Here is a 17,619-nt window from a genome sequence, read left to right as displayed (position 1 = left end):
GCAAATGATTACAGACAGGTGTCGTTCCAAGTGACTTATATTGTGTAACATTACAGAAACTTTTGCATGTTCCATCAATGAAAGGATGTACTGAATATAATGTGTTACTGTAGTTGTAAACAAAATTATAGCTTTTCATCTTTTCCTTAATATTATTTAAGGTACATAAACCTACTGTGTACATTAAAAAGGGTCAAAACGCAAAAGTAACAATTGAGCCAACAGCACCAATCGGATGTATATATGGGGAAAATGAACACTTTAAAGAAACATGTTATCAAGACTTCCGCATGATTTCTCCTGAAGGAGAGGGTTGTGACTTAACTGGTTTGATAGATGTCGAACGGTCTAGACGGTGTGGGGGAAGAATGAAAGTAAGTCATGAAAGAAGTCTTTAGTACTGTTATGTACAAAAATGTTAAGTTACCTCCCCGTCTTTTATGGTAAAGAATTCCATTTAACAGAATATAATGACATGTTTAAGAAATTAGAAATGCCCACCCGCTTAGCTCAATAGGGAGAGCGCAGATCTACGGATCTCGGAGAGTTCGATCCCCAGGTGGGGCGTATGTTCTCCGTGACGATTTGATAAAAGACAATTCGTCCTCCATCTCTGATTCTTGTGTCGAAGTTGGCAGTTACTTGTGGAGAATAGATTTTTACTGGTACAGAATTCAGAAACAACGGTTAGAATAACTGCCTGCCGTTACATAACTGAAATACTGTTGAAAAACGGCGTTAAACCCAAAACAAACAAACAAATTAAGAAATTAAGACAGCCATGCAATTACGAGACATATTATGAAGCATGATAAAAAATCATAAAACAAAACAAATATTCAGCAAGTAAATAGACGCAAGATAAGCTTACGTATACATCCGCTTTCCTCAACATAAATACTAGATAATATTCTTAGAACAAAATGCTTACCGTTATGTTATTGTCTTGTATAAATGTTTAATGACTTGACCCTAGACGCCCAAACTACTATTAGTATCATAAGCAAATGACAATAATAAAAAATGCGCTTTTTACATTTATGTAGGCTTGTAAATTCAATGAAACATGTACAGTGGGGGAAAACTATTCATATGAAGTTACGACAAAAGATAGAAATTTCGCAGATGGACACCAATTCAGACTGCCTTTAAGGCTTGCTGGCGATTTGCATCCTATATGGAGAAACCACAGAATCAAAGATATTATGGTATGTCACTTCGACGAAATTTTACTCTTACATTTTTTCAATTAATATGCTAAAACATCCTTTGATGAGGCTTTAAATGTTCAAATACATATTTAATATAAACAAATACATTTCTTTCTGGCACTAAAGCAAGCATACACATTGTTTTGAAGAATGCACTTTTTTAAATTGTAGTAGGTTTCATTTTACCACTTGCCATTTCATGTGCCTATGAGCGAAATATGTTAAAGATAAATGAAGAATCTTTCTCTTGTTTCTTCCCAGATATATGTAACCGATAATGATGCCTACAAGTATAAACAGTGTTATTCGCATGTAGATCCACATATGCAGACAGTAGATGGATAGTAAGCTATGTTAAATATTACTTGTTTAATGCACATATTTCATTTACAAAATATATAAACAACATAGAAAAGATAAAAATATGTATTAAAATCGTATCATATTCAGTAGAAAGAATGGAATTATAAATATATGGTTATTCAGTCTTTCTTCGTATTCAGCTTAAACACTACAGGGTAGTGTAGGCTGACTCAGTATTGGCCCAGGCAATAGGTGAAACTACGTTAGACCTGCTCATTCTGCATGACCGTTACAAGCCAGGAACCAGTCAGACTTACCTAAAAGTAGAGTTCAGCTCTTCTTTGAAGAAGGTATGATTATAAGTCACTAGGGTAATTCCTAGTCTGCATGCTGGACCCGCTCATTGATTATGTATTTCTGTTTTCAGTCATTTTGACAACCAGTATGAGGGTGAATTCATCTTATACAGAAACATCAAATACGGTATTGAGGTAAAACATAAGTATTAGGATTCAGTGTTGTTACATTTTATGGGATCATGGAATCCATTCAATTTGCCAATAATAGAATTCCGCTGAAACTGGTACTAGGAGGGGTAAGGGGTGTTGCACAATTCATAAACTCTCATGTACAGACACAGTCAAACTGACTGTGCTATTATTTTGCTATGTTGCATTCTGTTATTCTAAATAATCTTCTTATAGACTGAATAAAGTTTGTATACTACGGGCCTTTAATAAGATTTATTATACAAGTCAATACAGTAGGTTTCATATCTAAATTCAGTTTTTGACTCCACTGTAGAATTTCTGATAATCAATTTATTTAACACGGAAGGCTATAGTTATGATAATGTTAATGAAAAGGTACAAGAGAAAACGACAGTTTGTAACCATGGAAGAGCATACTGCGCATGTGCTGTGGCAATACGTGCAGGTGCAGATATTTTCTTGATTAACACATGTGGAAGGTTAAAGTTCATAGGCTTCACTTCCTGTAGTGATGGCGGAATTTTAGACGTAAGAAAACGTTCGAGTTTGCGATATCAGGTAATTCTTGTCATTACTTTGCTGGGTTTACACTATCATGACTATGTAGTTATCCTTTACGTTTTATACCGCACTGAAACATAGTATCGCATCATATTAGCCCTTGTCTTTCAACGAGCTGGTCATCAAAATACAGTTGATATTTCATTTTATCCCTGAATCCATGTTCATTTATTCTTTATTCCTTCTTTTATTTAATGCACTCAGTTTCCTGCATATACATATGTTTGGGGAAGTTCATATAATGTTGATCAATGATTAAGTTTTAATTGCTGTTTCCATACATGATTTTGTAAATTAATTATTAATGTTAAGAAAATAATAAAAAAACGTTACCTACTTAACAAAAAGTTGTTGTGACTTTTGAGCAATGGATACTATTTATTACATATAGCGCGTGTTTTAAGGTTTTCACACCGATTGGAACGTACATAAATCTTCAAATGAGACCACATCCTGGTTACGACAATTTGATAAACACGGACATTTATATGGCTCCGAAAGACCTAGGTAATACAGAGGGACTGTGTGGATATTTTGATAACATAAAGACCAATGATTTAAGAAAACGAAACAACAAATCAATTCCAATAGATCTTAGAAGGGGAGGACATCGTCATCTAGATTTCTCTCAAGAATGGAGGTATTGTTGCATGTTTAAGATTATCTATTATCTTATCATCCGGTCAAACACATTTCTTATTAGTGTACTACATTTTGAAAAGTCCCGTTTTTTTACATCTTTGTCGGAAATGGTTCAGTGCAATATTTCGTACCGAACATACAAACAGTTAGTTCATTGTCAGAACGACAAAATGTCTTCATTATGTTTTATTGTTTCTTTACGTTGGCTATTGAATCTATTGGTCCGATAAATGTTTTTTACAGGCGTAAAAGTTTCGAGACTAGTTACCTTGTGCTTAACCCTGGACAAATTTCTTCATGGCATGCAGAACAGAGAGACATGTTTTGCTATTGCGAAAAAGCACTAACTGATTTCCAAGGCAACAAATCTATGGAAGCTACGGCAAAATGTTCCGCATCTTTATATGCCGGATGCGAAGAAAATAAACGGTCGGTCACAAAACAATTATGTAAGAAATTTCATAAAAGAAAACGTAGATCTTTAGAAAGAAGTAGTGTGGAACTAGAAAGACGACAACAGCTGGTCTACAAAGAACCGTTTCAAGAACACAAAGTATGTATAACGTTTACATAATTGAATATGCTACATACAATACGGATACGTGGCACCTAAAATTTCAGATTTATTTTTAAATGAGAATGGGAGCTGAAATATATAATTTAAGGCCGAGTATTAATTTGGACATTTAAGGATAATTATAATCTAAAATAAATAAAACCGACATAACGTCATGAAACCATTATAAGATGATGTTATTTTTGCAGAAGTTCAACATTGACAGTTAGCTTTGATCACAAACAGTTTAATGTTCCGCTGTAGAACATATTATTTGATGGTCTGGCATAGTTCTGAATTAAAACTTCATTAAGCATTTCAGTTATTTTGGAAAACGATTAATTTACTATTTACCTACATAAACTAAGATAAAACCCTGAAATATTTTGCATTAACAGAGCTAACTGTGGGCATTAGAACTAAAAATACAAACTTCAGGTAGGCACTACCTACTTTAGATATATTTAGTTAACTTCACCAGAGTGCTTAGTCTTCTGAAAAATATAATGACCATATTATTTTCTGGAAAAAAGTTATTTAAGCTGAATAAAAGATCCGTGGTAAAATATTTTGAGACAACTCCATCAAAACATTCTCGTAGACTTAGATGTCTATTTATTTTTTACCTCCTGAAAACCATGCGCTTTACTACTAGGCATGAAAAAGCAGGCATACTTAATACAGTGGTCAGGGATTGTAAAGGAAATTATTTAAAGATTAAATGGGGAAAATGTTATATTCTTGTACAGAAATTTGTCAACAAACAAACGAGGTTTTATAAAAGTTAAATCCCAAAGACTTTCACAGGGTAAAATGTTGAGAAAGCTACTGAAGGAAAGAGAACAATTTCTGCTTCATATATGTATGCGTCAAAGTATGGGGAAAATATCTAGAAATATGAGAAAATCATAGAAAAAAATTTCCGGTCTGTTTGATGCATGACTGAGTTACCCTGCATAGTAGTTTATTGTTCCATTTCATTGACTTAACAAAATTGCCAAACGGTGCACACTGAGTTATTTCACTGTATAAACAGATGATTTTCCTTGTGTAAGTGGGTTTAGGGTAAGTCTCGTTTAAATGAAAGGATAATGAACAGTTATTATTATGTTTCAATTTTTCTATATTGAATTTGAACGATAGTTTGTACAGTTAGATACAATATTTTTTCTGACTATTGTAAGAGGCTATTTTGTAAATGTACAGTCAAACATGTCCTCCAAGATTGATTACAAAAGATAATCATGTTCAGTCGCATATAAACTGAAATACTTATGATTATATTTATTAATAACTAGTGATTAATAATATGAATTTACAAATTTTCTCCTTCCAATCTAAGCCTCTGGTAACGTTATGCATGTATGATTGCAAATTTGAAAGATCAGGTACTTCAGTTATTTAAAAGCATTTATAAAATTTTAAGAGAAATGACAGAGCTGTCAATGTCAACAATATAACGGAAAATGAAGCCGGAAAACTTTGCGCAGATGTAATCAATTCTCAACCAGCTGTGAAAACGTTTGGCCATCGATTGAAGGGAATAAGTCCACAACAGGCAGTAGCCGAATGTACTTTTGACGTTGTTGTAAGTATTTCGTTTGTTACACGTATTACAATCAAATAAATTCTGCAGGGGGTTTTACATTGTCCGAAACGTTTTAAACATACGAACGACCTGATAATTAGGATTATCTACAGACCTTTGGCATTTCGCATGTATGATCACATCACTGAAGTTTCTAATCTAAAAGTTCGTATAGACGATCAACAAATTAAACTACCGACCATGTACTGGATTCCTAAATTGCATAAACAACCATATAAAGCTCGCTTTATCGCTAATTCAAGCTCTTGTACAACTACAAATATTTCAAAACTATTAACATCATGTCTAACTGCTGTGAAAGCCCACGTGGAAAGATACTGCGATAAAGTATACGAAAACTCTGGTAAACACTTATTTTGGTCGATTAAAAATTCTGGCGAAATCCTGGATAAGTTGAAAATTAATAATTACAAGGTATCTACAGTCAGTACATACGATTTTTCTACTTTGTATACCACTTTACCACATAACTTAATAAATGACAAATTAACTGCCCTAATTCAAAAGACTTTTGCCAGAGAGAATGCTACGTTTATCGCTTGCAATTTTGATAAAGCTTTTTTTACTAGCAATATTATTAAACATTATACAATGTGGACCTGTGACGAAGTTTGTAAAGCCCTTTCCTTTTTATTGAACAACATTTACATCAGGTTTGGGAATGCAGTTTTTAGACAAGTTGTTGGTATTCCCATGGGAACAAATTGTGCACCCCTTGTCGCAGATTTGTTTTTATATTGTTATGAAAGAGACTTTATGTTGAGCCTTTCTCCAGATACGCAAGCAGATATTATAACTGCATTTAATAATACATCACGCAATCTGGATGATATTCTTAATATGGATAATCCGTTTTTTGGTCATTTGGTGGGTACTATTTATCCTAGGGAGCTTCAGTTAATTAAAACTAACAATTCGGATACTGATGCTTCATTTTTAGATTTACATCTCTCTATTTATGACAATATTATACATACCAAAATTTATGACAAGAGGGATAATTTTAATTTTAGTATTGTAAATTTTCCCCATTTGGATGGGGATGTACCTCAGGCTACATCTTATGGGGTATATATTTCTCAATTAATTCGGTTTGCCAGAGCGTGTAGTCATGTCAAGCATTTCAATGAACGTAATCAATATATTACAAGTAAACTTCTTCAGCAAGGCTACCGTTATTACAAATTGCGTAAATATTTTACTAAATTTTATTATCGTAATTCTGATTTAGTTTTAAAATTCAATAGTAATTTAAAGACACTTCTGCGAGAAGGTATTTCTATACCCGTTTTTTATGGGGATGTGGTTTACAAACTTCGTAAGATCTTGGGTCATGGTAATTTTCCAAATGTATTTGAAAAGATTATCAAACGTTTTATTAAAAGAGGTTACGACCCAACTGTTTTGAGACATACCGCATGTTTAGTGTTCAACCCGTTTACAGTTGGACACTACGCTTCCCTCTTTGATTGCGTCTGACGGAAGAGGGGGAGGACTCTATGATGAGCAGTTTTTAAATCCTACCAGGACTGAACTGTTTTGATATTTGTCTTCTGGCCTGTTTCGTCGGGCCCTTAAGGGTGTTTCTCTTGTTGCTCTGTCTTCTGAAAAGGCATTGAGTACATAAGTTTTTGGTTCTTAAGGTTTGTTTTTCATATATTTATACACGAGCATTTTTGTGTATTACATGCCATGCCTTTTTGTTTCCATTACGTGTGTTAGAGATTCACCTGGAGGGGATTACTTTTATTTACACTGTCCCATGTCTTTGGAACATGGTGGGGGTAAGAGTGAGGTTGGGTGCGCACCATAAACCGGTTTAAGCTCCCCAGTGGTGTTTTTGCCACTGACCGTTCCAAGGCGGTGCCCCACTGTGTTCCTTTATTGTTCGTTTTGTCCTTGTGTGTTGACTTTGTGTGCGCGCGTGTGTGTATGCTTATTGTTCGTCTTGTCCTTATGTGTTGGCTTTGAGTGTGTGTGTATGTGTGTGTGTGTTGTTGTTCGTTTTGTCCTGATGTGTAAGCTTTGAGTGTGTGTGTGTGTGTGTGTGTGTGGTGCACTCGTTTGCGTGCTGGTGGGGGGGGGGGGGGGGGGTTCGTTTTGAGGAGGCTGCGCTTTTGGTGCGTGGCATTCCCTGTTTGATATTTTTCTTTGTTTTTATTAAATGCCGTGTTGCGTCTGACAAAAATCTGCTTGTTCACAGTGTTGTTATATTTTCTATTCCTTTGGGGTAATGGACATAGAGACCATTAATTTGTACAGTAACAGAATTACACTTAAACCGGTCTAGGGGGTGTTAGGGATGTTGCATGTTTCTTTAGACTCAAGCAGACCGAGTCTGCAGTTATGTTTCTTGTATTATGCTTCCAAAGGATCTTTTTACAGATTTTATTGGTTACGTTACAATGGCATTGTCTGAAATATAAAGCGGCTCCCCTTTCGTACGTTTTCAGATAGGAAATCCTCTTAAAACTAGTTATATTCTTGGAAGTTACCTGTTTACCTACCGAATTCCGTCATGGAAAAACAACAACAAAGAAGAAACTGTCCCGAAAAGAGTAAAGCCCCTAAGACGGTTTTGAAAGAAGTGTCCACAAATATGCAATACCGCTTTGTTTCTTCTATTCATATTTCCCAATGCCAATTTACACTTGTTAAATAATCTGACATTTACTTTTTTAAGTTTACCTAGCCAACCTACACAAAAGCAGAAACTTTGGATCGGGAATTTATATATTAAAGGAGTCGTGTAAAAATAAAGATATTGCATTCAGTAAAGTACAAAGGATGATATTTAAAACAATCTGAGGCCATGTAGTATGTGTTTTACAAGATAGTAAGTTAAATTGAATGTAGATTCATCTTCATACTGTTTATCATCATATTTATATGTTTCCTAGAAAATAATTTGTGTCTTCTTACTTGAAAATGTTGAAGAAGCGACAGTGATTGTAAATATCCAAAAGAGTTATTCACGATCAAAAACCGCAGCCTCCCCAAACAACAGCACTCAGATGTACACATAACCAACATACACACTAACACATTTACACAAAGCAAAAACACGATGGGGCATCGCCTCGGAACGGTCAGTGGCATAAACACCATTGGGGAGCTTAAAACGGTTTATTGTGCGCATAATCTCACTCTTAACCCCACCATGTTCCAAGGACACAGGATAGTGACCTCGCTTGTTCTTATAGTTTACGATTTTCGTATTTAATTCTTACATTGGCATGTTTACTTTCTAACGAATTTTTATCCTATTTAGTTATGATCTCACGACGCCCTTGATTTTCAGAAGTAGTATTGTGAGTTTGAAACGTGTAGAAGTGCAGTTTACGTATAAAAAGTAATAATAAGCTTTGTTTTTAAACAGGAAGGCAATGATAAATCATGGGCTGATGTCTACCCAAGTGTACTTGATCAGGTAATAGAAGCCAATAATGAACGCGATCCAGAGTATGTTAAAGCTAACGCTGATGAAGTTGCTAGTTTTAATCTTCAGTCCTGTCTACGCAACTGCACTGGACATGGAAACTGTTCGATCGAAGGTACTGTGAACATGTTGTTTAAAATGTATTTATAGGGAGCGGTGGTCTAGTGGTTTATATATCAGCCGCTCAACCCGGAAGGCGTGGGTTTGAGTCACACTGGAGTCGCGAGACCATGCCTTCTCATATGACACTAGTACTGGGTTTTCCATGAAACCGACTCGAATCTGATCTCAGCTTTCATCGAACTAAAATAAATTAGTAAAAACCAAAGAGTATCTCATAAAATAGGATTCATTTGAATTATAGTTATTAGTTTGTAGGTATGTATATTAGGCATCAAACAAATACATACACTATGTTTTCTGTTCGAGCATTTCAAAATGATCTAACAAATATTTATTTATTGTACGCTATATGTTTTAAAGAAACAATTAGAGACACACTGTAGCTGTTAATTGGTAGTGACTTCATTTGTCAATAGATAAGATAAGCACTGATTTCCATAAAAAATAATGGACTGTATCGGCTACAATAACACTTACTTCTTGCGCATTTAATTCCCTAAGGGTTATGGCTGAAGTCAACGTTTGATAGTGTTTTACTGATATTTCCTAATTTTGCATGTATCTATTTCTACTGTAAATGGCAGTAAAATAGTTAAAGACCCGTTAGACTTCTGTTGATTTGTGAACAGTGTATTGGTGACGTTCATTCTCTGCTGCTGCACACGCCTATTACGTCTTCAATTATCATTATTTTCAAACCTTGCAGCCATTCATTGGCATGATTCAAAGAACATATGGTCATTCTTTTTAACGATTTCACATATAACCTACTCCCTACTAAATGTGATCTAAGATAAAGCTACAGGAAAGAAGATGAATAAATTTTCAAATAATTTGTGTTTCGTTAAAGCTTACAAGAACAGTTAGCAGCAATTAGGTATAATATTAATTTTACATGAAAAATGTCATTCAAATGCAAAGTAATAACGGAACAATAAAACAGGTTTGATTAACATTCAGGAGAATGCATGTGCATAAATGGGTACCATGGACCAGACTGTAGTATTGATGAAAATGATCGTTTACGTATAGACGATATTGAGGGCGGTGGGTTGTGTGACACAGATAATGGAATGGAAGCATGTCAGTGCCAGTGCCATCATTTTCAAACAAATAACCTTTTAGAAAAGTTTCAATGCAGAATTTCTGAGACTTTGGTATGGACATCTTACTTTTGTTTTATTTTCTATTCTATTTATTGAAATTAAGGAAACTCTTGTTGCCACTAAAACTTGATTTTGTTACTAACAGCAATTTAATTATTTAGGGTTGTAAAACAAAGTCAGTGGATAGAGTTTCGTTGTACATTGTCAACGCTCACTTCTTTTTACTTTGATACACAAAGGACATGCTGCAAATTGAATATAACTCTAGAGGCAGGCATTCGTAGTTATAATGATAATAATCTTAATAAATTAATACATGTACTATCTTTATTGCTTTAATTTCAGGTTTGGCTAAAGGCTTGTCTCTATAAGTTTATTACAGTTACATCATTGCGACAGTACTGAAGCAATTTTTCTATAGTGTGCTTTGCCTTTCTTTTCTTAGATATTAGTGAATGGTTCGGAAAAATCTTCAGATTCGACATTTACCCCTGGCGGGTACCTTGACATTTACAATGGCATGTGCTGTGTGCATAGTGGTCGAAAGAAACGGGCAGACATGCCAATCGATGTCTTCACAATTCGATATACCATTTCGATCAGCAATAACGGAAGGACATACAGCGATGCTGCAACTATTCATCTGTTTGATTCTAAATGCCAACAGGAGATCGCTGCTAATGGAGAGAAACTATTTGCTTTGAAGGTGCTTCATTTAACAAATAATCCAGGCCTTCGAGTGGTTTATCGTCTAATTTATCACGCTTCAAAGTTCAGATTCGTAGGAATTGAACCATGAGGGCGTTAGCCCGAGTGGTTAAATACTTAAGCATCTGAACTCTGAACCGTGGTAAATTAGACGATAAAAGACAAGAAGGACTTGATTGTTTTCATTCTGACATGCTCGTTGACATATTTAGATAAATATTATGCTGGACCTCATTTACCTGAGAAGTAATGTATTAGACGTCATGTGGTAATCTGACGTCATAATTGACGTCATAATGCTCTCTTATCAGTTCGCGTGTCAACCGTTATTTATCGCAAAATATACAGAACTTGATTTGCTTCTTTGTTTAACTGGAAATCAAATCGAGCCATGTTAGAATTTATTATATCATATTATGATAGATTCTAGAACAGAATAGAATAGAATATTAGTGTATCTACCATTTCTTTCTTAAACTTAAGTATATTTATTGCGAATCTCAGGCTTATGTCTCGATCAGTGTTGTTATGTTTCAAAAATCTCGGTCGTTATATTTCTGAAAAGTACAATTTTCACATTTTAGTGATAATTTTGAACGAAAAGTGTTGAGAATGGCTTTTGTAACACAGTCAAAATCAGTTTAATCGAAATGTTGACTGAATGACCCGAGGAAAAAAAGAAAACCAAACTATTGTGAATAAAATAAAATAAGTTAAATATTAAGTACAGTTTTAAGGTTGCCATACATGTTTTCAACTTAAAAATGGACAACAACCCTGAACAAATGGCAGCGAGCGATAATAACTGAGAATATGTTCAAGAATATTTGGTTTGATTTAGTTTATACTAATTTGTTTTAGCTCGATTGTAATGAAAGCTTCAAGCCTCTTGGAACCACTCTCGAGTCCGCTTCCTGGAAAACCAAGTACTGGTCTCGTCATGGTCGTGACCCCAGTGGGGCTCGAACCCACGTCCCCCGAATTGAGCGGCTGACATCTTATCCACTTGCCCAACGCGCCCTTTATTTGATATATATATACATTTTAGGACAACACTTGTTTCATATCTGGATTGTGCAGAGCAGCAAATGAAACGCTACTTACTGATAAATGCCGAGCATGCCTTCCATACTATAATAAACATGTATGGGCAGACAGTAAGTGAGATTATATATCAATAAAAGTTTATTGTCGTGTGATCGTTTTTTATATTTTCTGCAACTAGAATCTAGTCTATACATTGCTTAAATTATTTCACTGCAGATTTTTTAATGTCTTTGGAAAAATATGAACTAAACTGAGCAAATACATTGCATTAGTTTGGTATAAAGTAAATATATCAATGGCTAATTTTTCGCTTCAGACTGCTATAAACCAAATAAAAAAGAGAGCGATGAAAAGAATTTGGGATTTATACTTGGTATTTGTGGAGGTCTCTTGGTGTCTGTTATCGTATTAATGATGATTTGCATCTTCAAACGCACGATTGGCCGTCGAATGAAGTAAGTATACATAGTTTTAAATACAAAGGCGCACATGTAACATTTGAGGGGCCTCCTTGGCCGAGTTGTTAAGGTCGTTGACTTTAAATCACTTGCCCCTCTTTGATGTGGGTTCGAGCCTCACTCGGGGCGTTGAATTCTTCTTGTGAGAAAATCTGTCCAGCTGGCATACGGAAAGTCGGTGGTTCTACCCAAAAAAACATGTAACATTTGGGCAACTTTTTATATTTCAGCTGTTAAGCAATTCAGTGTCTGAAATAACTATACAAAATCGTGCATATTAAAGCAAATATAACAAAGAATTTCAAATGGAAACTGTATTCATATCTGTTAGCAACAATTGACCGAAAGCTTCAAGAAGCAAAAGTTACGAAAATGCTTGACATGTCACATATCATAAGGCATTTTTCTAATTTGAATAAAACATAATCATAAACAAGAAAAAGAACATTAGGTTAGTTGTAAATTGCGGTATGACATTCAGAATTTATCTTTTATAACGTATTTTAGATCAGTTTCGGACGCCGCAATTTTGGACGTAAAACCACAGAAGGAGATGGTACATGCGTATCCTCGTCTAGATCCTAAGCTGATACGCCATAGAAACAAAGAATAAAAAAATGGTCCAAGAGGCATTCTGTTTTAAATATTTGTTACGACATTCTAGCTTTTCTTCTATCGAAACATGTAACACGTTCGAGACGGATGGAATGAGAGTGAAGTGTCGTAGTTTGAATTTCTTATGAAATTTTAGATTAAAGAATAAATGATAACTACATGTTTCCATAACTAATAAAATGGAATAATTAAAAATTACATACGGTGAAGCTGGTTTGATACTCTCTTGGGTTTTCATTAACTTTGCTACTATGTTAAGGTATTATTATTATTTGCATAGAAACTTTGATATAATTAGATATTTCAATATGGTTTGTTAAATGAGACTTTTACTACAGTTTTATACCTGTGACCCGCATAACTTTGTTTTTATGTGTGTAGGAATAACAACCGATGTGGTGGACAACATAATTATGAAGCAGTCTTTTAATACATGTATATCAAATTATAAAGTGTGTTTATAGTCACTTTTATTATAAGTTTGTTTAGTACATTAGTGAATTTGGATGCAAATGACTTTGTAATACTTTCAATAAAAATCTTTGTTTTTAAGTAAATAGTTAGTTAACGAAAAAAGTTTTAAATATCAATTCTTATTTTCACAAGCGGATTCTTCCATTGTGTAGAATTTTCATTCCCACTATAATTCTTGCTATCTTGTCGTTATAAAAATGTGTTCCATTTCCTCGATTAGTTCGCATCTTCCTTTATTACAAACAAATGACCTTTAATCCTCAGTAGTAATAGTATTTGGAATTTACTTACTACACATGCACGCCCTTTATAATCCTACTCTCTAAAAGACAACTTTGTGCAGAACTGATTTTTATTAATAACGCGTAAAATAAAACGGAACAAGCAAATTCGATGAATTGGTATCCCCCGCCGAAAGGGTTTGTGATGAGGAATGGCAAAACAATATATCAGGCAAAAAGTTAAGGATGTTACTTTAGAGGCAAATAATTCCATTAGTCAAAATCAATTTAACAGAAAACTGGTGGTGGTGGGGGGGGGGGGGGGGGGTGACTGGGTGAGGGTACAAAACATCACATGTTGATCAAGGTTTGAAAAAAAAGTAATAAAAAGGAATGAAAAAAAAAATCTTTTTTTTTGGAGGGGGGGGGGGGGGGGGAGGGGGGGGGGGGGGGGGGGGGGGTGACCATGGCAAGGTGATGACCAGGTGTAGGTACACAACTTCACATGTTTATAATAAATGTTCATGAAAAAAGAATGAAAGAAGTTTAATGAAATTCTACCAATTGGTTGGTTTGTTATGTACAAATCTGTAGATTTTTAAACAATTAAAGGGCAATAACTCTAAGGAAAATTGACCAATTAATAAAAACAAATGATAGGCATCATCAAAGTACGTTGGTTCATATTTACTTCAAGTTTCATGAAGTTGTACCAGCTTGTTACTGAGAAATGGCTGCAGACGTGGATTTTTCATTAAATCAAGGGCAATAACTCTAAGGGAAATTGACCAATCAAACAAAAAACTTGACGGGCATCATTGCTGTATATTGGTGCATCTTTATTTCAAGTTGTATGAAATTCTACCTAATAGTCACTGAGAAATGGCTGTGGACGGACATTTTTTGGTATTTTTCAATAAATCAAGGGCAATAACTCTAAGGAAAATTGACCAATCCAAAAAAAACTTGACTGGCATCATCGCAGTATGTTGGTGCAGGTTTGTTTCAAGTTTCATAAAGTTCTACCCGATAGCTACTGAGAAATGGCAGCGGACGGACGGACGCACGCACGCACGGATGCACGGACGTGACGGACGGACAACGCCATTTCAATAACCCCCTCCCGATTTTATCGGCGGGGGATAATTAATATCCTATAAATAGTACACAGTATCTCCTACTTAGCTTTTGGTATTCTCCTAATTTTCCTAACCGTTGGGACTTGCAATCTCTTAATTAGGACTAAGTGTCCTCTAATTTCTATTTAGGACTTAAATTCCATAATTAGGATTAAGTATCTCTTGATTAGGATATATCTCCTAATTAGGACTTAGAACTAAGTGATGATGGACCTCGTCATTTGATGCACCAAATTTATCATGTGATAGCCGCCAGGTATAGCGTCATTGTTTAAGTCGATCGTCACAGGTGTCAACGTTAATTCCACGTTTGTAGCATTGTCACAACCAGTATTGCTGTCGTCGGTATAGATGTCGACGTCACCGACTAAATGTCAGTTTAAGAAGGTATCGCCGTAACCATTGGTACTGCTGTCCTGTGTATTGTCGCATGGAAATTCCTGTAACCATCTCAGTGTCGGCATCAGTCTAGTTAGTTTTGTCGGTTTCGAAATATTCTTCAGTGTAGCCGTTGTTGTTCAGCCCATGCTAATGTATTCGTCAGCATTGAAGATGTTAGTTATTATACTCGCCATAGCCTTTAACCATTTTTGTAGTATTTGACTTTAATTTTGTTATCGTTTATAATTGACGACATCGATATCGCAGTCAATGAAACTATCGTCATCAGAGATATCTTTGTTAATAGGAATCGTTGCCTTATGAAAATACTTGGTTAAAATCCAAAAGAAAACAAAACTTTTATCATGCAAACACACACAGGTTGACTGACTGACTGACTGACGGAGAGACACCAGGCAACAGGATATCACAATAGCTCATATGTCAGCACTTTGTAGTCAGATGACCCAAATCACAATTTAAACCTTTGAAAGGACTACTTCGCTACTTACAAAATGCGCATGGGTTCTATCATTTGCGATTTGTTAGCACTATTATATGTTCCAAAAAACAAATTCAGTACATTTATATCACCGGCCTATAGGATTACTTTGTTATGTGGGAATTTATGGATTGTAAAACAATTAAAAGGCAGCAACTGTGGTTACTGAGTTGCACTTGCGTCACCGCCTTATAATGATCAACATCTGTGTAACGTTTCATGAAGATTCATCAATACATTACTAGTACTTTGATGCAGTAAAATCCTGTAAAACATTTCTTACAAAGTCAAGGGGAAATACCCCGTTTTTACTTGGACACGGGGATAATACTGAAAATGAGCAGCAAAGGGTATGTGCTATTCAATAAATATGCGAAGTTTGGTGATTCTTGCCAAAATACTTTTTGAAGTGTAAGCATTTTCAACTGTTATACCAGATGGATGAACAGCCGGACGGACAACGCCAAAACAACATCCCACCCGCCTTCGGCGGAGAATAATTAGTGTATAAATAGTCCTTAATTAGGAGAAAGTCAGTCCTAACTCCGCTTTTTTTTTTGGCATTTAGCTAGAGTTTTGACAAAAACTAGAATAATGCTGATTGATACGGTGCTCATTACCACTTTTATGAAATCACATTTAAATCTATTTCATCATGGCCATATCTTATCGTTTTATTGCCATAATGAGGGAATCCTTTCATGTTTTTTTATTAAATATGTTTGATATCTTTTCATGCCATGTCTTCAATATATTTTGCTAACTTCTTTTCTGACATTACACACTTGATACAGATCATTTGGTAAACTGTTCTCAAGTCCTTCGACATAAAGGCACAAATTAAATGTTTCTATCATGAAGGGAGACGTTTTTTTCCATTACGTAAACCGGATGATGGCAATCGTTTAATGTATTGTGCATGAAATACATCCGGAAAGAACAATATTCAAGTATGATGATGCATTTTTTAATTTTATGAAACGAACCAATCTCTTCGTATAGATTACCCTTTAAAAGTTTAGCCATGTAATTTTCTACAGTGCATAACGTCATGATTCTAATTACAGTTATGGAAAAACGATATATAGAATTTGAATCTTTTTTTTTTGTTAATTCCGTACCCATTCTCAGATTATATTTTATTTAAACTTGCATATCGTAACAGGTTGAAATCAGCCGAATAATTAATAATATACGGAAACTATTTTATACGGTTAATTAAAAAAAAGATATGTCTTATGAATTTAGAACAGTTTAACACTTATGACAATATACATCATTTCCCCTCTCCAATTCGGTTAAACATAGTTACTCTAACTGAACATCTCATTGCTTCTAATTTTGTTTATCACTATTGAACATATAATGAAAATAACTAAACTTTTAAGTTTCTGTCATTTTGGAGGTAGATAAATCATGTTTTCTCAAATATGAACATATGTAGGTGTTCTTCCCTATATGAACAAAACGATAGTATACACACACGTTTAATGGGGTGAAATTCAAGGTTCTTGCTTCCATTTAACGTCAAAGTTAACCAAGAAACTAGAAATTGTTGGATTTGTTCAAGCTCAATTGAAACTTGCACAGTGTTAATTTGAAGAACTACGTAAACCAACAAAAGACAATGCAATCCGCAAGGAAATTGAAATCGTAACTGCATAACTGTCTAATTAGAAAAAGTAGAAGGTACAGAACATACATAACATAACAGAGCTTTTACTTCACCCAGCTGTTTAAGGAACTGCAAATATGGGGTTTGAGAACATAAATCACATTAGTTCTGACCGAAACTTAAATATTTTAGACTTTTGAAAAGATTTGAGACAAGAGAAAACATTCATAATAATAATAAGATTCTGAAAGAAGAGTGTTATTTTATTTGAAATTTAGGTGAACAGTGAAAGCTGCTGAAAATGTGAGGGAAATGGGTACATTTTAAAAATAAAAGATACAACTCGAATTCCACACTTGTACAAAGCAGGGGGAAAATAACGGACGAGCAATATCATGTCTATTTTAGCTTGGAAACA

General features: G+C 34.7%; 1 protein-coding gene across 1 annotated transcript in view; it reads left to right on the top strand.

Annotated features, from left to right (window-relative positions):
- The window catches only part of LOC123524925 (von Willebrand factor D and EGF domain-containing protein-like), a 30,265-nt gene extending 16,815 nt beyond the window's left edge, over positions 1 to 13,450 (top strand). Inside the window, exons 16-29 of the mRNA XM_053538329.1 lie at positions 162 to 374; positions 1,047 to 1,208; positions 1,473 to 1,555; positions 1,942 to 2,005; positions 2,381 to 2,563; positions 2,971 to 3,206; positions 3,452 to 3,761; positions 5,191 to 5,352; positions 8,753 to 8,927; positions 9,896 to 10,092; positions 10,487 to 10,747; positions 11,798 to 11,906; positions 12,113 to 12,251; positions 12,762 to 13,450. Of these exons, the coding sequence (XP_053394304.1) occupies positions 162 to 374; positions 1,047 to 1,208; positions 1,473 to 1,555; positions 1,942 to 2,005; positions 2,381 to 2,563; positions 2,971 to 3,206; positions 3,452 to 3,761; positions 5,191 to 5,352; positions 8,753 to 8,927; positions 9,896 to 10,092; positions 10,487 to 10,747; positions 11,798 to 11,906; positions 12,113 to 12,251; positions 12,762 to 12,867 (2,400 nt within the window). The 3' untranslated portion in view covers positions 12,868 to 13,450. The remainder of the gene's footprint in view (positions 1 to 161; positions 375 to 1,046; positions 1,209 to 1,472; positions 1,556 to 1,941; positions 2,006 to 2,380; positions 2,564 to 2,970; positions 3,207 to 3,451; positions 3,762 to 5,190; positions 5,353 to 8,752; positions 8,928 to 9,895; positions 10,093 to 10,486; positions 10,748 to 11,797; positions 11,907 to 12,112; positions 12,252 to 12,761) is intronic.
- Positions 13,451 to 17,619: the final 4,169 nt, after the last annotated feature.

This window comes from Mercenaria mercenaria, chromosome 3, assembly GCF_021730395.1.
Source record: "Mercenaria mercenaria strain notata chromosome 3, MADL_Memer_1, whole genome shotgun sequence".
In the NCBI taxonomy this organism is placed as follows: domain Eukaryota; kingdom Metazoa; phylum Mollusca; class Bivalvia; order Venerida; family Veneridae; genus Mercenaria; species Mercenaria mercenaria.
The sequence above is the reverse complement of the archived record's forward strand: the minus strand, read 5'-3'. Positions and strand labels throughout refer to the sequence as shown.